At 38.9% G+C, this 21,716-nt stretch overlaps 1 protein-coding gene across 3 annotated transcripts in view; it reads left to right on the forward strand.

Moving 5' to 3' along the window:
* ADAMTSL1 (ADAMTS like 1) overlaps window positions 1–21,716 on the forward strand; it is a 118,441-nt gene that overhangs the window by 66,280 nt on the left and 30,445 nt on the right. For 2 of the 3 annotated variants that reach the window (XM_017730586.1, XM_017730587.1), the window contains exons 8-10: window positions 9,751–9,862; window positions 10,435–10,573; window positions 19,685–19,735. In XM_017730586.1, coding sequence (XP_017586075.1) covers window positions 9,751–9,862; window positions 10,435–10,573; window positions 19,685–19,735 — 302 coding nt within the window. Of the gene's footprint in view, window positions 1–9,750; window positions 9,863–10,434; window positions 10,574–19,658; window positions 19,736–21,716 lie in introns of all 3 variants that reach the window. The other variant, XM_017730588.1, reaches the window with a different exon arrangement.

The following is a 21,716-nucleotide window of genomic DNA, read 5'->3' on the forward strand; positions in this document are numbered from 1 at the left end:
AGAGACTGTCTGGCGGTTCTTTTTGTGCTAGTGGCTGGGGTGTTCTGCTGGCTGATTTAGAAATTATGTGGACTGGGTTCACTTGGGCAGAGTTACTGCTGAAATTAGAGTTTTGGCCACCAATTGTCCAAAAAGTCATAAAACACATCTCAAAAGTGGATGCTGAATTACACAGAACTCTAGAGCTAGCCAGACAACTGTTGGCTCAGCTGCAGTCTAGGACTGGCAGAAAGTGCTGGTGAGATAAATGCATTTGATAACAGTCCAGATTAGAGATAGAAAATAAGGCTGGGACTTAGTCTAGACTTCCTGGGACTTGCAAGGGCATGCAAGGGATAATGCATGTACAGGCAGCCAGCTGGCAGAGAGGTTGATGGGCCTTGTCAGGCTAGAGCCAGGATTGGATTAAATGTTACTTTGAACAAGGAGCACATAGTGATTTACTTTGTGGCATAAACTAAATTATTTCAATACTCTCTTTAAGGCAGAGACCAAATGATGCAAATTTGCTCTAGCAGCAAAGAGCTACTATTTATGGTTCACATATTGTTGGATATTTGAGGTATTATCATATGAGAATTGGAAGTGAAGACAGTAAGAGTCTTCTGTACAATTTAGTTCTGATGCTGGCAAAGGTTTCCAGAAGAGATTATACCTCATATTTGGGAGAAGGCTTCAGATCAGGTGGGAAGTGATGAAGAATCTGGGTAGCACTGACAGCTCGGGGTTAGGATGGAGCTCCTGGAAGTAGGTAGAGATAGAATTAAGGCTGAGTGCACAGAAATAGTATTAGTTAAGGTTTAGTGTGACTGGTTCACAGCTTTTGTGTTAGCAAGGTCAACCCACTGAAACACTTTGCTTCATCTAGAAGAGATCAACAGAATATTGTCAATTCATTGTAAGGCAAAAGTACCTCTTGAGATGTGTCTTCCTGAGGTCATTGTGGCACACTGCAGATTGGATTTAGCTGGAAGCATGTCTGTATCAATGGCTTTTATCAACCTATGTTTGCATTCAATACTTCTTTTCGCAGTATTAGTCATAAAAATCACCCAGTCTGATTTCCTGATACCCAAAAAATGTACATTTTTTTAATAATTTCTAGGTCAAAGTCACAAGTAGTGACCAGCACTAATCATTATTTATCTTGACTAGGTCTTGTGACAAGTTCAGGAAAATTCTTTTTTCTCCTATTTTGGCAAATGAGGTGAAATGTATGGAAAACCATGAAATAAACCTTTCAAAAACAGTGCACAGTTTTTATTTTATATCAACCTTTTTTCTTTTCTGTTCAATATAAAGTATTTCAATTAATAGCACGTAGAACATGATCATTCTCCTAATCAATATATTTGACCTTTAGGTCATGCAATGATTTCCATAGTGAACAATACACTGTGTAAAATAAGGAATACATCTCATTTTTCAAACCTTTCAAATCATTTTCACTGATTCCTTCTGGTTTTCCCATTCTGAGAGACAGGAAATTATTACTACTGTTTACCTCCTTTCTCCTTTACTTCTGTGTTTGATATCTCTGTCATCATCATTTGCCTCTTTCCTAGTGTCTTCTTCGTAGAATCATAGGATGGTTTGGGTTGTAAGAAACCTCAAGGATTCTCTATTTCCAACTCCGCTCCCATGGGCAGGGACAGCTACTAGATCAGCTTGCTCAGAGCTACATCTAGCCTGGTCTTGAACATTTCCAAGGATAGAGCATCCACAATTTCTCTGAGCGACATTTTACAGTGTCTAACCATGCTCACACAAAAGAATTTCTTCCTAAGATCTAAGCTAAATCTACCCTCTTCAAGTTTAAAGCCATTATCCTTCATCCTGTCTCTATATGCCCTTGTCAAAAGCCCCTCTTCAGCTCTCTTGTAGCCCTCTTTAGGTACTGGATGGCTGCTGTAAGGTGTTCTCAGAGCAAGTTCTCCAGGCTGAACTATCCCAACTGTCTCAGCCTTTCCTCATAGGAGAGATGCTCCATCCCTCTGATCATCTTCATGTACCTCCTTTGGACTCCAACAGGCCGGTGTCCTTCTTATGTCTTACTCTATTTAATATTTACTTTTTTATCAAAGATGATCCCCAAGAAGTTTATCCTTTTTTCCATTCTCTGTCCTTTTCCTGGTTTCACTGTGACAGTACAGTCACAATTTTTTAAAATACACATAAACATGTAATTTGTGACTTGTATTTAAATACATAAATGTATATTTTGAAAGAATCGATTTCTTATAAGTAGACATGTAGTTTAATAAAATGTTATAAAATTATTTAATATCTATTTTATATAAAGAGGTAATTATACATATATATGTTGAAAAAGAGTGAACTTACACTCTAATATTACTTGAAAGGAAATTGTAATGAGTTGGGGGTCAGTCTCTTCTCTGAGGTAGCAAGTAATAGGACAAAAGGAAATGGCCTAAAGTTGTGCCAGGGGAGCTTTAGATTGAATACTCAAAAAAATTTCATCACTGAAAGGCTGATTAAGCATTGCAACAAGCTGCCCAGAGAAGTGGCGGAATCACTGGAGTGTTCAGAAAATGAGATGTGGTGCTTAGAGACATGGTGTAGTAGTGGACTTGGCAGTGTCAAGATAGTTGTTGGACTGGCTTTGGATCTTAGAGGTCTTTTCCAACCTTAATGGTTTTATGATTCTATACACACAATAATCAGGACACAAATGGATTCTACCTGGCTATGTACTTTTCTCTTCTTCTTTCATCCTTTCTGCAAAATTCTATGGATGTTTTTAACTGAGCTGATATTTTCAGAGGAATACCTAAAACAACCCTACTACTGTTCTGAATAGTAATAGCTAATGTGGACAACAGTTCTGTGTATAATTAGCATATATAATTAATTGGGGTTTCCCATAGGCATTATTTCTTTTTTTTTAACTGAACTTGAATTTAGTCTGTCAAAACTTTGAGGGCTTTCACAGATGGTTTCAATTTTACACACCATTCATAAGTTTTTTCATTAGCAAACTTGGTAAGCTCATGGTTGACCCTTTATGCTGCTCATCTGGGCATCTGGCTAACAACTCATGCCATAGCACATATCCCTGAGGGATTCCACAGTCCTTCATCCATTGCAAGAGCAGCTTATTGGACCATTCTTTACCCAGTCATCAGTTCATGGGAGAATCTTCTAGGAGTATCCGTCTAGGACTCTTTGGTGAGAAACCTAGAAAAAAACCTAGACTAATAAAACTACCTTTATTTTCTTGACAAAGAAAACCACAATGCTCAGAAAAAATTACCTTTCTCAGGGTACTCTTTAAGTTCTGTTGTCTTTTTACATTCTATCTACTCACCCCGTAACTGACGTAGAAATTGTTGGACCGAAGTTTTGTTCATTATTCATGAGATGCCTTCTGAAAACTGTTACAGATTTCTATCTATGTGGTTTAAACCATGGTTTATGCATGTAAGTAGACTGAATACCATATGTGATTTGGATTTGCGATTCCTGTGCTCAACCAGTACGTCCTTTGAAGCTACTGGGTAGATGCTGTTTGGATCTGAAGATGTGTTACCATTAATTTTACATACTTCTTTAAAGTACTGCTGATCTGAAATGTACTGGCAGGTTTTAATGATGCCTTTTCCTGGTCTTAAAGTCAAGAGTCAAACACGGTTAGAAGGGGAAAAGGGATTTTACCTTGGTATTTATTTTAAGGATCTTTAGGTGCACCACATCCAGGTCAACTGCACCGAAATGCACACCGCAATGCACACCCCCAGAAGATCTGGTATAACATTGTAGGTCTTACTAATTAGCATATCTATCAAAGATTCCCAAATGAGAGGCTCAAGTGAACCCCCCTCCCTGAGGAGCCTTCCCCTGGATGGTTCTGTCTTAGTTTACAGAATATGTTCTGAAGAGGACCTTGGGGTCTGGGGCACACTGATCCCTAGCTACGAGGCTTCTAAAATGTTTAGTCTCTTAGCTTGACAAACAAGTCCAAGAATGTAGGGGAAAAGCACTAATACAGAAGTTGTAAAAAGGTATAACAGGGGTATAAAAGAAAAGGCAAAAAATCTTCATGACGTCATTAAGGCAATAGAGAAAGTTTCTTAGACATGTAATTTTTTATTCCTCTGACAAATTGTTATTTGTAATTTTTCCTCTTCTTACTCTGTAACTTTTGTTTACATATATCTCTCAAAAATCAGTCACTTTTAAGTGCAATTAAGGCTTGGAGCCAACCGTGTTCATTTTTCATTATTTTAACAACTTGCATGTGTGTGGCAAAAAATGCCCTTTCAGTTTGTTAATTTTATTTTTATACAGTATCTATCACAATAGGATCCTCTTTTTACATTGATTTCCTAGATATTGCCGTTAATAACTTAAGATTAATAAATATTCTGCAGTTACAATTAAGATGGCTTGTTCAAAGGTGAATTCTCTTACCCTGGGATCATGATGATGGTGGTAAAATGGTCTTTCCACAGACGACTGGGATGTTATGGGTGGTATCACAGCAGAGATGCAGCACATCTGGTTTCACTATTTGGGGTTGCCTTTGGTTCTATGGAATGATTTTGGTCTTCTCATTTGAGAAATTTCCACATTGCCACGTTAGTAGTGGATTATGTACAGATGAGTAAGTGTTATATCTGGTACCACAGGTTCCATTACTGCCAGCTATCCTAGCCAATCCACTGTCGTGATTTTCTCTTTTTTTCTTTTTATGGGCAGATTAATGGAACTGGTAAAAGATTTGGACCTTCTAGCTTTCTATTGTGGCTTTGTGAGAGAATTAATCTAAAGGCTTTTTAACACTCTCATCACCTAAAGAATACTGATTAAACCAAGATTGGGACAGGGTAAGCAAGTTCAATTCAGAGATACCTTGCAAAGTATGTAAATCAGTGATAATATAATTCCAGAGTGATGTCTCTGGCTGATTTAGAGGCTTAAATTGAGAAGCAACAGGTGGAGCTGACTTTCATTAGAGAGACAACCCTAAAACCAAGCTGATCCAATACAGGACAATCAAAACCAGGGGATGTGAATGCAGAAGTGGACAGTAGGCATATTCCCTGGACCTTGAGGGCAGAGCGCCTTTCAGCATTCAAGGGAATGACAAGGCAAACTCAGAGGAGTTATGGTGTAGTCTTGTCTTAAAACATATGCTTGAAAGCCTTCAGCATTTCTCATTATTTACATTTTATTTTCTTTTTATGTTATTTTAAACAAGCTTGTAAAAGTTATTTTCCCATGACAATGTCTGGCTTCTATTTCCTTCATGAACAAATTATTAACAGCAACAAATCTCTTGTACATCCTTCTTTTTTTCAGTGCAAGATATCACCACATACAACCAGCAATACTGAAGCACTCTAGGTAGAATATTTTTTCTACTGACTTGAGAAGCACAAAATTACATATGTCAGATTTCTCATTAATTACTTTCATTAGTATCAATCTGATGATTTGGCATTTGGAACTTGCAGAAAGAATTCAGAATCAGAATCAGAATATGGGAGAATCCATCAGAACTTTTCTAATAAGCATGGTGGCATGGAGCTAGATCATAGTAGAGCAGATCAAATTGTGTAAGACAGAATTTGCTGAAGCACTTCCAGAGAAGGACAACAGAGCTGGTGAAGGGCCTAGAGAGTAAGTCCAATGAGGAATGGCTGAGGAGGCTGAAGTTGTTTAGCCTGGAGAGGAGGACGCTCAGGGGAGACCTCATCACTCTCCACGACTGCCTGAAAGGAGACTGTAGCCAGGTGGGGGTCAATCTCTTCTCACAGGCAACCAGTGACAGGACAAGAGGACACAGGCTTAAGCTGCACTAGGGGAGGTCCAGGCTGCACATCAGGAAGAACTTCACTGCAAGGGTTGCAATGGGCTGCCCAGGGAGCTGGTGGACTCACCATCCCTGGAAATATTCCAGAAACAATTGGACATGGCACTTAGTGCTATGGTTTAGTTGACATGGTGCTGTTTGGTCAAAGGTTGGATTCCATCTGGGAATGTCTTTCCAGCCTGAATGGTTCTATGATTCTGAGGTATGAAATAATAATTTCCTTTCTCTGTCTCCATTTTGGAACACACACACACACAAGAAAGAAATGGTGTCTTTCCTCCTCACCTCCCCCCGACTGCATAAAATGAGAACATTTTGTTGAATATACTTCTCATGGCTTAGCTCTACAAGTAGCATTAATAATTACTTGGTTATGACTGCTGGTTATAAACTGCTGATTAAATTTCAAAGCTGTCCAAGTAAACTACAGTAGTTTTGTAGGTCAGGCCATGTGTTCTTCAGTGAACAGAAGCAAATGGTTCAGGCACACACTGCCAAAATCAAGTGAAAAAGGGTTGGGCTTTCAGGAACTTGACTTGTTAGGTTTTATGTGAACTAATCAAATTTTGGAGTAACAGGAAAAACCAACAATGTGCAAAGGTGAAGTCAGATGTTGCAGTCTCTTGTTCATAGAACAGATCAGAATATCTCAAAAAGCTTACACACCTTTTGTGTTCAAGTTTTTATGTTCTTGTTTTCATTCAACTTTTTGTGACATCTCCCAAACCAAATCTACATTTTATCAACTCCAAACTTCACCTGAGCAACACTTTGTGCTTCTCTTGCATCATCTCAGGCAGGTATTAATAAAATCAGTGTAAAAAACAGTGATTAAAAGAGATTATTTTTTTCCAGGGTCTTTCAACAGGGAAAAAAGATATCTCTGTTGATAGTGGCTGTAGGCTAGACAGTGGATATTCTGAGGACTCTAGTTTTAACCAGTTTCTTATATGACTGGTGTTATTCTTTTGAGTCAACAGCTGACTGAACAGGAGCCAACTGTGCCCAGGTGACCAAGAAGGCCAATCATGGCATCCTGGCCTGGATCAGGAATAGTGTGGCCAGCAGGACAAGGGAAGTCATTCTTCCCCTGTACTCGGCCCTGGTGAGGCCACACTTTGAGTGCTGTGTCCAGTTCTGGGCCCCTCAATTTAGGAAGGATGTGGAGATGCTCAAACACTTCCAGAGAAGGACAACAAGGCTGATGAGGGGTCTAGAACACAAGCCCTGTGAAGAACGGCTTAGGGAAATGGGGTTGTTTAGCCTGAAAAATTCAGATAGGATTTTATTTGCAAATACATTGGTCAATTGCCATTTTTTCTAGTTCAGTTACCTAAGTATGGGAAACTCATTGTTAGTTGGAGGACTAGCTTAAGATTCTCAGGTGACGACCATCTCTATTTGAATCTTTGTCACTTCTCATAGCTACGAGGGTGTTGCAAATTCATCATACTACAGAGCATTCATTTCATCATACTACAGAGCTGAGTGTGGGAGAGATTACTACAGAGATTTCAATGTGTGGGAGTTGGCCCTGTGCAGTCAAACCAGGACATTTTTTACAGCATTTAGCTATCAAGTCTCACTCTTGAGTTTTTCAGGGCTCAAGCAGCCACTGATGTTTTTTCCTGGACAAAGAACTTAGCTTTAACAAACAGTCAAACAAAATACGAAAGAAGTTTTTGCTATGTGGAATCACGTGTATATATTATATTGTATATTGTTCCTCTTCTGCTTACAATACTCCTTAAAAAAATACATGTATGCTTCTTTTATTTGCTTGTTTTGTATAATTTGAGCTTATGACTGTGGCTCATTGTAATTCTTTCCCACCTATGCTGTTATCATGGCTGTATGAGTGACTTCCACATTAGGCTGGAAAAGATGTACATCTGTCTTTTCTCTATGTCACAACAGACAGATAACTGCAGACATGCGGGAATAATCACCAGGGAGAGAGGAACTCTTCTTTCTTCCTGATTTTTTTTATTTTTTAAAATGTAAACTCTTTTTTCCTCCCATTCCTTTTATAGTAGCCTCTGTGTGAGTTCTTGGTCTGTTCTTTATGATTCACTGCAGACCGTACTGCTGAGGAGATCTGAGTATGCGAATCACTGATGATCCTTAAAAAACAAAGAGTAAGAACAGAATTCTCCCCAGAGAATGCCTTTCCTGTACATTGAGATCAGAGACCTCCCCAGATGGCTTCCAGCACAACCGAACATTTTTCCCAGGAGTGCCTGAGGCTTTCATGAGCCTGGAAAGACCCTTCTGCAGTGTGCGATTAATGCATCATCCCCACAGAAGGAATTAGGTATCCTGTTTCTGACACACAGATTCAAAGAATATTGATCTGTGCAAAAGGCCTCCCCTTTGCTGAAGCAGTTGTATTATTGCTACAGCTGGTTTGGGTTTTTTTCCTTTTGGGAACTGACATCACTGCTTAATTAGAAAAGGGCAGCCTTAGTCGCAGTGGACCAGATCTCATACACACATCAGTATTCTTGCCCTCCTTCTGCTCTTCAAGATGTATCTTGATTTGTAATCATGTTGCTGTCCATCTACAGAGGAAAACAAAACAAACAACCCAAGTTACAAAGTTCATCTAGATTTGTCATATTTTTGTTTCTATTTCACAAACCATTCTTCAACAGTGTCTCTTGGTGTTTGGAAAGAGAGAAGAGAAAGGGAAAGGCAGATTTAAAAACAGTGTTTCCAAAATGAGGAGACTCATTTGAAACATGAGAGAAAAGGAAAAAAAAAAAAAAAAGGCAGTGGTTAAACAGTTTAAGCTGTCTGGAAAAAAGGGAGAGGATTGCTCCTGAGAGCAGCAGTACTGTCTTGGACAAGGATCCATCTTTCGTAGTTGTGATTTAGCAGTTTTCTCTGTTGTGATAGCATTATGCCACTGATGCAGAGATGCTCAGGCAGCACTGAAACACAGTGTCCTAGGACAAATAATCAAATAGGAGAGGATTTTAGCAGCAGACTTTTTTCTTCCCTTGCCAGCTGTTCATGCAGAGGCATAGAGATAAGGACAAGGGGTAACCTGCTGAGATTTTGAAGTCCTCATAACTGGATTAATCAGAACAGATGTCAAGTGGGAAGGGTTTTTTACTGGGCTGGGTGCAAGTGGTGCTGCTTTACCAGGTTGTAGGTCTCTCATATTGCAGTCCTTGCACTACAAACTCTTGTTTATGTGGGAAATCCATTCACACATAGTACTGAAAGCATGCTAGCTTTTAAGCTCAGATGGCTTGTACGCTCTAAAGACAGTATTCTAGATATGCACTTAGCCCCAGCCAGGATTTCATGCCTAAGTCTGAAAAAAGCATTTTTACAAGCAAAATAAAGTAAGCAGGAGAACAAACTTATAATAAAGACAGTGCCACAAAGGAGAATGAAATAAAGACCTCACCTCAGGAAAAAAAAAAAAAGTGAATTAAAATTTTTAAACTATTTATTATTTTTCACATCTCAGCCTCCCATGTTTTACACTGTACTATCAAGTGTATTATAACTCCTCATAGAATGTTTTTTGGGAAACATTAAACATCTAAAATCTGTGTCCAGGTATCAGGGACAGTAAATAGTAGTAGGTGATTTTCTGATTCATTAAACATTAGTCCCTGTCTTCTGTCCCTTTAAGATTATTCAGTAGCACTAACCATGCGTTTGCCATGCACTCTTTATTTCAGAATATGGTCTCAAAATGGTCACTGACTATGCCCAGAAATTTATTTGACTGTGTTTTGAACCCAAGATTTTGCCACCGATCTATGCTTTGTTTTTCTATTTAATTTTTCTATTACAATGTGTATCTGGTATTTAATGAAGCTGCAAGATGCATGTAGCGGAATAATTCTTCCCAGCATTTATAATAGGTTCACTCTTTGATATAACCTCTTTTTCAGATCCATTATGCTGGTGCTGCTGACAGTTCAGTCCAGTTCATCTTCTACCAGCCTATCATTCACCGATGGAGGGAAACTGATTTTTTCCCTTGTTCAGCATCCTGTGGCGGAGGTAATGCATTACCACAGTATTTCAGAAACTGTCACCTGCGTACCTGACCTGTCCCAACTTCTGCCCTGTTTAAATAGTTTCAACTAAATGAAGAGAGGGATTTAGCAATGTGGCAGTAGCCAGTAAGTTTTTAGCATCATGCCCAACTGTGTAGATAAAGTACATCTTCATGCCTACATGTCTGCATTTAATGCTACAGCAGTCAAACATAAGGGCTGATGGGATTTGGGCCTCTTTTGGAAAAACAAGATGTCTCCATTTGTCCCTGTTCCTACCAGCAGGTTTATGTGCTATACTGAAACAGAGGGCACAATTCTCGGTGACTATGAAACCTCTGCCTTTGTTTTTTTCCTTTGTTTTTTCTAGGCTTCTGAATTTTTGTTTGACTGTACTGGTTATCTTTATTTCCTACTACCTACTGCTGTTTTCAATCTGGCCTGTAAAACAACAGCTGCTATGTCCAAGCAAGCTGAAATTAGGGTTTTTTTTACCAAATCAGAACTTAGATACATTCCAGAGCCAGACAGGAAGAATACCATGTCTCATATTATTTATTCCTCTGTGTATTGCAGGTTATCAACTGACATCTGCTGAGTGCTTTGATCTGAGAAGCAATCGGGTAGTAGCGGATCAGTACTGTCACTATTATCCTGAAAATATCAAGCCAAAACCAAAACTTCAAGAGTGTAATCTGGATCCTTGTCCTGCAAGGTCAGTCAACTTTAATTTTAGAGGAGGCTGAGATCTAAAGGAGTAAAATAAAATAGGAGAATATTCTGTTGATATTTCTCACAGTGTCATTTATCCCACATAATTCAACCTCTTTCTCATCCTGAGAAAGCACTGTGTAGAACACCTTTATTTAGCACCTTCACATAGCAAAGACTGATTTGAAATGGTTGTTTCTTCCCCTCAGAATGTATTTTGCCTCATTAATTGTTACAAAGTATGAGAAAACAAATTGTCCATGATACCATCCCCACATTCAGTACCTGCCTCTTAAGTGTTAGTGAGATTGAAAAAATTCTTTTGCTTGAAAATTATTGTCATCACAATTATTTTTATGGTTTTTTTAAAAAATTTTCTCCTTAATAAAAGTCATGCTTGCATTTATGGCAACTTGTAAAATGTAATGAGTGATTTTGTTCTAGTTAGCAATGTCCTTTGGCCCTGCATGAAAATCTCATGCTTGCTGCCCCACAGAATCACAGAATGGGTCAGGCTGGAAGGGACCGCAGTGGGTCATCTGGTCCAACCTCCATGCTCAAGCCGGGTCATCCAAGAGCACATGGCACAGGATCGTGTCCAGATGATTCTTGAATATCCCCAATGAGAGAGACTCCACAACCTCTCTGGGCAATCTGTGCCAGTGCACTGCCACTGCACAGTAAAAAATTCTTCCTCGTGTTAAGGTGGAACTTCCTGTGCATTCTTCCTCAGAAGATTAATAGAAAATATAGTAGGATCAGATAGTCAGGTTTTTCATGTATAAGAAAAGAAAGAAAACCACAAAAAAGACCAATCCTTTGTTGCACTGATTGCCCTGAACTTCAGTGGGAATCCATCTGCAGCCACTCAATAACAGCAAGCATTTATTTATGCAGTCTAAACCTTTTGGTCGTCTTATGTGGCTTTGCTAAAAGATGGTTAAGCATAGCCCAACAGGCATGACAAGGATGTCCTAAAGCCATTTTATCACCAGCTCCTTTCCTTCTAGACTAGTTTTGTGCCAAATTTGATAAAGTGAGTTCGAGCAAGCGTCACATAAAAAGTTGCTGTGTCACTTCAGATTGCTGGAGATTGTCACAGAAAAAAGATGTCCTGATGAGAAAAAGGATGTGTAAGAAACCTATGGGCCTGTGTATCCACCTGTCTGAGGATGGTTGCTGCCCAAACCAGGTATACCAGCTTTAGAGTAGCTAGGCATTATCAGAGCAGAACAAATCACTCCAAGGCAAAGACAGTTTTTACTTCTTACAGAAAGTTTTCGCTGAAGTTCACTGACTTTTTCTGGAGTTAACACTCCAATTGCTTTGTCATTGAAGACACATTTACCCAGAGTGTAGGGCAGTTTATATTCCTTTGTTCCTTTAAGACCATTTTGTTTGAGACCAAAGTCAGTAGAGGTCAGGTATAATCAGGTAGAATGTTGAAACATGAATGTCTCAGGAAAGGGATTCTTGAAAGGTATGCATCAGTATGGAAACTATCTTTTAGAGTTACCTATCACAGGATCAATGAGAAAGTAATTCTATGTAGTTGCTGTATTTTTTTTTTTTTTAATTCCAAGATGCTATTTTTTAAACATACAGTTCTGGGTCAAGTATGTAATTTGCCTCTGGAATTTATGCTGTGGATATTTTCCATACTTTTCCCAATGATTTTAAATTATATGTTCTCAAATGGTGAGACAGATGACTGCATGGTACATGGGAGGAAAGAGAAAAAAAATAACAGCTGGGCAGATGTCAGGAAGCAATTTTTGGTTTATATAAGACATAACAGGGCAAAGTTGTCGATATAAAGACCCTGAGGGGAGGGAGAGTCATTTAGAAATACAGCAATGCCATCCCAGAGGAACTGGCTTTTTGGAAACATCTTTAAAGTATGCCAAATTTCAAATTACTATTTTCAAAAGTGCCTTTGTAAAGAAGTCAAGAATCAACAACCCAGAGGAAAAAAACAGAGGAAATCTGTGGTAACTTCTGGATTCCTGATGATTTCTTACAGTCAGGAATAGGGTAGGTGAAGCAGAAACACGGGGTCAGAAGCACGGACAAGGAGGGTGTCTTGGCTCTGCAGTGTCTTTTCTGTATGGGAGCTGCTCTGCTCCACCAGGATAAAAGAAGTTAATTTTTCCTGGCAAACCCAGTCCCAGTGAGGCACAGCTGATTAGTGGTTGCTGACTGTTCCTATGGTGTGTCAATGAATGCCGCAGAAAATAATTGTTGAAGACCACAGTTGCACTGAATAAAGCAGCTGAAATGGGTTGCTGTAGGAGAGCTTACACTAAAATTTTCAGCAAAGGACAGGCTGAAAGAAAAGTTTGAATGAATACCACAAGCATTGTGTGGGCCTGCAATAAGTTGCCTCTTTAGTTTTAGTGCATAGAAATGTTTTACTTTATTGTGCTTACTATGGCAATAATTAGCAGTGTTGCTGGAATCTTGAATAGCAAAAAAGCTTTGCCTCACGAAGATGGAAAAGTCTGTGGATGGTTATTTATCAAACATATATAATGTATACATACCCATTTTCCAGGTTAAGTAGAGGTGGCCACCTGTACTGTTCATCCAAGTCAGACCACTAATTCATGTCTCACAGAATGCGTGATACACCATGACACTGAGTGTCTTTTCATCCCTACTTACCAATGCTCTATCCAGCCTCTCTCATCAACCCTGTTTCAGATCCAGTTCATGCCTTACAAAGAAAAAAGGAAGGATCTGTTTATTTACAGTCCATTATGATTTTACCGCAGTCTGCATTGACTGGCACAAATAAGTCTGTATGTGTAATATCTACTGATGTAAGCAGCGGCCAGTTCAATCTAGTCCACTTACCTTCTATGTGGCAAAATCCAACATTAGTATTTCACCTATTTAATTAAGTGAAAATCTTTTAACTACCCAAAACTTCACAGACTGGAAGGGATTTTCAGCTTTCATCTATATCCTCATTTCTTGTATCTTTTAGTGAAAAAAGAATGGAATTTTTGCCAGCTTAGAGAAAAGGTTTGTTCAGATTTGACTTAACTGGGTGTGCTAATTTAGGACAATTCTAAGGTGCTGTAAGCAGAAAATACATCTCCTCCATAATTCAAAGGCTTCCCTCCAAAAAGCAATTTTTACAAATATGAAAAGTGCTATTTCCCCACTCATCATTCACTTACTCACCAGGATACTCTCAGTATTATTTCTAGATTTCATCTTCAGCTTTTAGGTGGCATTCCCGGCTGTGTCATTCTGAATTTTTCCCAATCTCCCATATTTTTTGCCTATTGCTCCTACATGTTAATGTGGGAGTTTCTGAGTCACAAAAGCTCTATTCATGCTTTTACTGGGAGATTTCAATGGTGTATAAAGATTTCTAAAGGCAACCTAAGCAAAGATTCTAAATTCATGAAGCACTTGTCTAAAAACTTTCATATTAGCAAGCCTCTAGCGTAAAGTGTTCTTTTTAACACTTTAATTCCTGGAGTTCGGATAGTTTTATCTGTAAGCCTGCCACTAGAAATAATGTTGATACCTGTGGAAAGTTTGGGGGGAAATCTCTCATTCAAGCAAGATTTTCAGCACCCGGAGACCTGAAAACTCTTGGATATCCACTATTTATGGAGTTCTCCAACAAAATTGCAAACTCCTCTTCCTGTCCAAGTTTTTCTTTATCATTCTCATTTAAATATCTATAATGGGTGGTGGCAGAAGTAGGCATCACCAAAAAGAAGTATAAAATTAAATTTAAGTTTTAATGAAGTTGTACTTTTTAGTTGTTAAAATTTTCAGCTAATCTAACAAGAGCACTGAAGTACAAGTGAAAGCATACAAAAGACACCAGGATGTTATGACCATTCAGAGTGATCCTTAGTGAGAAGTCTATAATATACTTGGTGATGTGAAAGTGGAGTTGTAGATGGAAAAGAAGCTGATAGCAATGGCAGTGTTCTGGTAGTCATAAGCAAGGTCACCTGAATTCAAGAGCAGGATAAAGATGAGCAGCAGACAATTCTAATGCCTAAAGAGGTACATTTCTTCTCAAGACAAGTAGTTGAAACCTTCAATTTTTGGACAGGATAAAAGTAATTTAAATTAATATAGAAAATAACTTTGTCAGAACAGGCAGGGAGGGTGGGCCAGGAAGCACTTGTCAAGCACTGAAAAGAAGTAAATAGCAAAGCAAATTCAGCTGTAAGGGGACAGTAAGTATTAATGAAACATAGAAAGAAAGTCATAAAGGAGCTGCCAGGAGGCATCAGATAACAAGCTGTAAGGTGGGAAAGTATATCATGTACTGCTGTGAGCATCAGATACAGGTATATGTCTGCCCAATGTGAAGTTACAGGAAAATTAGTCTATTTAAGTCCTAGAAGAGACCAAAACTGCAGCAAGTAAATGGTCATTTACGGAGATTTTCACTGGATATTCAGGTATTAACACCTAGTAGTGGAAAATAGCAGCTCATTCCTTCTTTGTATCAATCGCTGCTCATCCAAACCACCATAAAATATTGAACTGAATAAAAAAGGGAGATATTTAGAAGCATTACAGTCATGCTGCTGGAAGGAATTCTTTTTCTGCTTTCAACTGGCAACACCTATTTCAAGCACTGTGAACAGATTAGTTTTTAGCAGTCTATGGCAAAGCTAATTAAACCATATGTTGCTTATAATTTGAAATCTCTGCACCATAAGCAAGACATTTTTTATAAAGGTAAGTATTGTTGTGCCAAACAGACATTCTGTTTAAAGCAAGAGGTTTTTCAGAATCTGGCTCAAAAGGGTGGCTTTCTCAGCAGCTTTTTCATATATAAGTTGGTTTTTTAAGTATCCACTGACATTCCATTTTAAAATGTTTAATCAGAAGACATTGGATTTTGCAAATCTGTGAAGTACTAAGACCATATAGAAGGATATATAAATACAAAGTACATAGTAGTTTTTCAAGATTCACATTGATAGCATCAAGAAACCAGAAAGGTAACTCATACTGGTAGAATACCTAAGAATTACTGTTTCACTGCCTGTAAAAGTAGGCTTTGAAACCAATGTTGTCTGTACCTGTGGTGTTACTGTGGATGTCATCTACCCCAGCTCTAAAGGGAAACAGTAATAGATTCACAGAATAACACATGGGAGGCATGAACAGATACCATCTCTTTGAGGGCCCCAATAGCTGTTTCTCAACACAGAAAATGTTCCTGTACCACAGGAGATAATGTCACAGTGTGGCATCTTCAGAGAGCACTGAAGTGCAGTAACACACACTGCCTTAGTGTCAGGATTCAAAGTGTTAAAGTGCTAGTCTTTTGCACAAGATTGTTGTCTGTCCAGTGATAATCGTGGCTTTCACAGAGATGCTGGCTTGGATGCTAAAGTATTCTCTTTTATGGTGAGCACTTTGGTGTCATCCAGCGCAGCCAACCCAAGCTACTTTAACATTTCATTATTATTTTTTCATTGCTAATAATATCTTAAATATATTCCATTGCTTAGATGGCCCAGTCCCTGCCATGCAGGTCGTTTATTCACAGGTCTGACAGGTTTCAGTGAAGGCTTAAATCTTCCTTTTCTCTTATATTTGATGTGAGTCCTCATCAGGACAGAGGTGTAATGGGTGCAGCCACCCAGGAGTGTGGGCAGCCCTGCAGTTGTGAGTAGGATACCCTCGGCAAAACAGAGCCCTCAGCAAAAGTGAAGACTGTGAGCCAGCAGCTTTTGAGCATCCTGCAGAGGCTGGGCAGTGGCACACCAGGGTGCAGGACACCAGCGCAGGAGCTGCAGGTTGTCCCCATGCAGCATCACACCACCCTGAGGCACCTTGGAGGCAGATGTCTTTTCTCTCTGCTGGCTCCTCTCCCAGTTCTAGCACCCATGCCCCTGCTTGGCTCAGCAGGCTCCAACCTGAGACTTGTCAGCATACAGGAGAGAGAGCTGGGTAGGGCTGGCCTTGTCAGGAAGAGGGAGTCATCAGGGAGGTAGAGGAGAAAGGCATTTGAGCTTGTCATCTGTGCTAAATCTGTGCTTAAGGGGGAAAAGGAGCAGCTAGGGAGGAGTTCACCAAACATGTCTTCCAAGGAATGCAGCTGCAGACAGTTGTCCTAGGGGAAGGCTGAATGTTTGCAGAGATGGTAGGTCTGGTTGCAGCACTCTCACCTCTGACTTGCAGCTCCCATTCCAGCCATACATGTGCCTTGGAAGAGCAACTGGATTGAGATTGCCAGCCCTCGGGAGTTAAAAAAACCAATGTGCAGAATATATGACAGGACTTGTTGGTCTGAAAGGCATGGAAGATTGCAGACATATGAGACAGAACAGCTCTGAAAAATAATTTGCTTTGTGCTCCTTCTCCTGCCAGATCTCTTGATGCTTTGTGAATGAGTCGTGTTAGCTACTCACACATATTTCAGTGAAGGATTTCCTCTGCTCCTTTAGCACACCATCTCCTTTGCATTGTCTGGGTAATGTACAGTAAATAAAGCCCATAAAGTAGATCTCTCCATCATATTTATAGGAGTATGGTGGACTGATAGATTCATGGAATTTAAACCACTTTGTCCCATCAAAAAGTAAGAATACACCAAAGTAATCACTAAGATTTTTTTTAAGTGTTAACTTAGTCTTAGGGGTTTTTTTTATGGAACACGTACAAAAAAACATGCACAAGACTAGCTGGAAAGGAGCAGATATCATTAATGATACGATGACCATCCGCTCTTCTGTTTTATCTTTAAGGCAATTTTTTTTAAGTCATAAATTAAGCCATTGTGTATTATTGTGGGGATCTTTTTCCTTACTATGATTTTATGGCTGGGATTCATTATCTTGCAGTTACAGAATGAGAACCTTTGGCAGCCCCTCATGTATGCACAAAGACATTGTCAGTAATTCTGTGGAGCTCAATACTGTTTACAGAAATGCAATTTTTGTATGCAAAATTTTTTGAGGGTCGAACATTTCCAATTACAATATTAATCCAGTGCTTTGTAAATGTTACTTAATATTCCTAGGAGTGTTTAGATGTGGTACAGTTATTTCTATCTGAACAGTCTTGGGAATAATGCATTCTAAAGCATGTAGATCTGCATTATACATAGAGATCAGGTTTATTAGAAAGAAAATATTTTTCACTGCAATGAATGAGAAATGTTTTGAGATCTGCTTCTTTCTTAGGCAGTAGATGGTTTTATAGTGTAATTATTTCATTTTTTAACTCACTATGTTAACCTTTTTTTCCAACTACTTCTCAGCAAGCTGATGTGCTGGAAAGTGCAAACAGCTTCAGACTGGAACTTCAGCAGCAGTGGTAGAAGAGTCAGGAAAACAGCAAATTCCCAAAAGCATGAGCGAAAAAACCCTCACAAAAAATTTCCTTCCATCTTCTTAAAACACTAGTAGACAATTCCTCCAGATTCTCCAGATGTCTACCCATCAAGCTAAGTCCAGAAGGACTTGTTCATTGACCATACCCTAACCAACCCATTTGTATTTTCCAAAGTGTCCCAGTGCCAGAACTATGTCTCCTAGGTTTTTAGATTTTTGTAGGGACAGGCAGCTCTTCGAAGATGCAAATATGGGCACTCACAGAGAGAGTTCCTATGACTGCAGTGGCTCCTGGTCTTAGAGGGAGCTGTCTAGTCCCTCTCACATACTTCCAGGGCTCCAGCTGCTTCCTGCGCTTTAGCTGGAATATTCCAGCACGCTGACCTGGCGCTGACTCCTTGCTGTGGAAACACAATGGGATCCATTCTTCTATCTTGGACAAGTTATGCACATAAAATCCCTGTTGACTGAAAGGAGAATAGACCCCTTTAGGCCTGGCCTCACAAGAGTCCTTTGAATGCTTACAGCATTTTTCAGGGAACTGTGTTGGGGATGGAGAATACTTTCTCCTTTCCCCCTCCTTCGCTTCTTCCCCCTTGCAGAAATCCATAGCAGCATACCTAGCGTCTCTCATCTGTAAAAGGTTCCCGAAAACCACCTTTATTCTTGACATTCAGTTTCAACTCTCCATAATTGGATGAAGACACACTTTTTATTTTAATGCAATTGGTATTCACTCTTCAAATTTTCTGTCCACTTGCGCCCTCCAAATACCCAAGTGGCTTTGATGAAAGTGATAAATGATGTGTTCTGACATCATCTGTTTGATGGTATTAGATATGCCTGATAAATGAGAGACAACATGGTTAAATTTAGTCTGAGTCAGAATTATAAAAAGTGCAGACAAAATATGAAATTTCAGACTAGGAATTCAGTGAGACCCTGTAGTTGCCAACAAGACAAGTGGCATCCATCTCACACATAACTGGCATGATAATGTTTCAGATAATTCCTAATTTTGATCTATGCTATTGCCTTCTATAACTTTTAGATGTCACGTTGCAACACCATACCAATAACAGTACAGCAAAACAAGCCAACCAGTTATGACAAACAAAAAAAACCCAACCTGACATGTTAATCTTCTCTCAAACTCCTCCTTTCTTCCAGAAAAAAAAAACATAATAAAGAGGCAGGTCTGGACTCACTTAAGGTGAAGAGACAAGAATTGCAGATTTAAATTCTTGCACTGTGATTACTCAAATTTCTAATCCTGGCCCCTGTAAAAGCAGAGGTTTTATCTGATGGGCAGAAACAACCATATAATAGTTATAAAAGGATTTTATTTAGAGTTCTCTGAAGCAGATAGAAGCTTCCCTATTGTTCTCATTAACTTTTGTTCCAAGCTCCCAAGAAAGTATTACATATAGAAACATTCTTTTTGATGCTAAATAATAACACCATAAGTTAAAATAATATTTGGGTCACTTGAAGCAATAGATTGGTTGTTTTTCAAGCAATAATATGTTGATAAGAAAAAAGTAGCAACCAGTGATTTATTCTTTAAGTTACTCAGAAACAGTAGGATGGGAGCATATTATTTTTAAAATGGGATGACTACGTAGGTAAAATATCTTGTTTTGCTGGTTTATAATGCTGTAATACAAAAAGTTGTGTAATATAATACAATATTGTCATACAAAAGTTGTATAATGTAATCATTTAGTGTTTATTTTATTATGTGTACCTTCTACTCAGAGGGTTGGCATTATTGTTCCTAACAGTGATGGATACAAGCAGATCATGCCCTATGACCTCTACCATCCCCTTCCTCGGTATGTAAAACAGTCAACCAGATGCTAGGCTTGATACATTTTCTCATTCTTTTATTCTTCTCGATACTTGTGCTTTGCTCTCAAGCTAATTTAACAGATGCTGATTTTCTCTTGCTCTGGACTCTTTCAGATTAATGTAGAGATGTCCAAGTGCTAACCTGTTATAAATTATGTCAATGCAGAACTGAAATTATAATCTGTCTGAAGGAGAAATGCAGATTTATTAAGTGTGGGGTCCATTTCTTTCTCCCATTCTTCAATGCCACTTTCCCTTTTCTCTCACAACTTTCCTTTTATTGCCCTTTACTCCTCTCTGAGCAGAACTATAATCTGTGGCTTTGTTATGAATCACAAGACTTTCTCTCCCTCATCCCCATCATGCTGCTGCTTGTATGCCTATAATTTGTTAGATTTTGGATTTTGACAACATTAGTGTTACATTCTGATCCTACAAACCCATGCTAATGCCTTCCTTGGGGGCATTAATTCATTGGCTTTTCTAAGAAATAGGAGATTGGGTCAGGAATAGGATCAAGACCTGATCCTTATTATTAATTATCTTGCAATTAAAATGTCTTTAATGTAAGACCCAAGAGTCTCATGGAAATAATAAGATGAGTAATTATTCTTAAAGCAGTGAATAAGACTGTTGGTGATAAAAATGTTTGATAGGTGAAGGATAATAACCTCTGGGTCTTGAAATACTGCCTGGACATGCAAAAGTATTGTGCTGTGTTTCCTTCTTCATTAATTTATTGTGTCATGGACTATGAAATCACAGAAAGAACCCTCTATACAACTTGATAGTCTCATCCAGGTGAGCAAACAACCTCCCTCCAACTATATTGAGGCCTGATGCAGAGAGCTTTCAGCATCAGTGTGCAAATGCAGTGTGTTCACACTCCACAAATCATGGACTGACCTCCGAGTAAGACAAGGAGAACAACTTAACAGCCAAGGATTATGGCTGCCATTCATGTTCAAAACCTTTAACATTTGTGCCTTTAGGACTAGGCTTTTCTCTTCCTAGATAAATGCTTATGTTCATGTGCACATAGTCATTATCACCAAATATTTGTCATATGCCTCTGCATCCAATTCCTTTTTTTCTGGAAAACACTTTTCTCTGTTCTTTATTTAGAAAAAAATACACACACATACCTCCTAGCCTCAAAAGTTAAACCTGTTAGTGAGGAATATAGAAGCTAAAATACAAATACAGGGTTTAACACTCTAGCTTTTAAAAAAAAACAGATTTTATTTCAATTGTCTACAAAGGGCACTAACATTGAAAGGACAGAGGAAATTTTATATCAGAAGATGATTCAGCAGTACTTAATAGTGGAGGGACTGTATTTAACAGAAAAGCATTTTGAGTCATCAGCTAGACAGAGGCTCTTTTACTCCTGAGGAAAATCCAAAGCAGAGAAACAAAACACCCTGTGGTATCCGGTTGTCAGAAAGCATGGGACAGGGAAGACACAGCTACATGTGCCTTCTCCAGAGGCAGCTGAAACTGAACAGACCATGAGGCTGGCATGAGACAGGGCCGAGTCAGAGGGATAAAAATGCCTTTTCTCTGAGCTTGCGTAGTTTAGGAAAAGCAAACAAACAAAAAACCCCAAAAGCAACAACAAAATAATATTAAAAAACAAACTTTTTTTTATATAGGATTAGAAAACAAAAAAAAACCCAAGCCAAACAAAAAACACCACCTCTGCCCCAAAATAAAAAAGAACAGCCAAACCAAAGAGGGCCTGGTTTGGTTGTGTTACCTGCCTGAGTCTGGCACCTAATAACAGGGACAGAGGAGAGTGATAAACATTCCAGAAGTACAGTGCAAATCTGTGAAGGCATCTTTGCAAGACTTCCCAACTGCAACTCTACAGCCTTGTATTTTATCGCCAAGAGGGAAACGTATCATTTAACTTTTAATGCACCATCAGTTCTTTTCACAAATCCTCAACTAATGTTGCAGCCT

This window comes from Corvus brachyrhynchos, unplaced genomic scaffold (assembly GCF_000691975.1).
Source record: "Corvus brachyrhynchos isolate BGI_N302 unplaced genomic scaffold, ASM69197v1 scaffold93, whole genome shotgun sequence".
NCBI lineage: Eukaryota > Metazoa > Chordata > Aves > Passeriformes > Corvidae > Corvus > Corvus brachyrhynchos.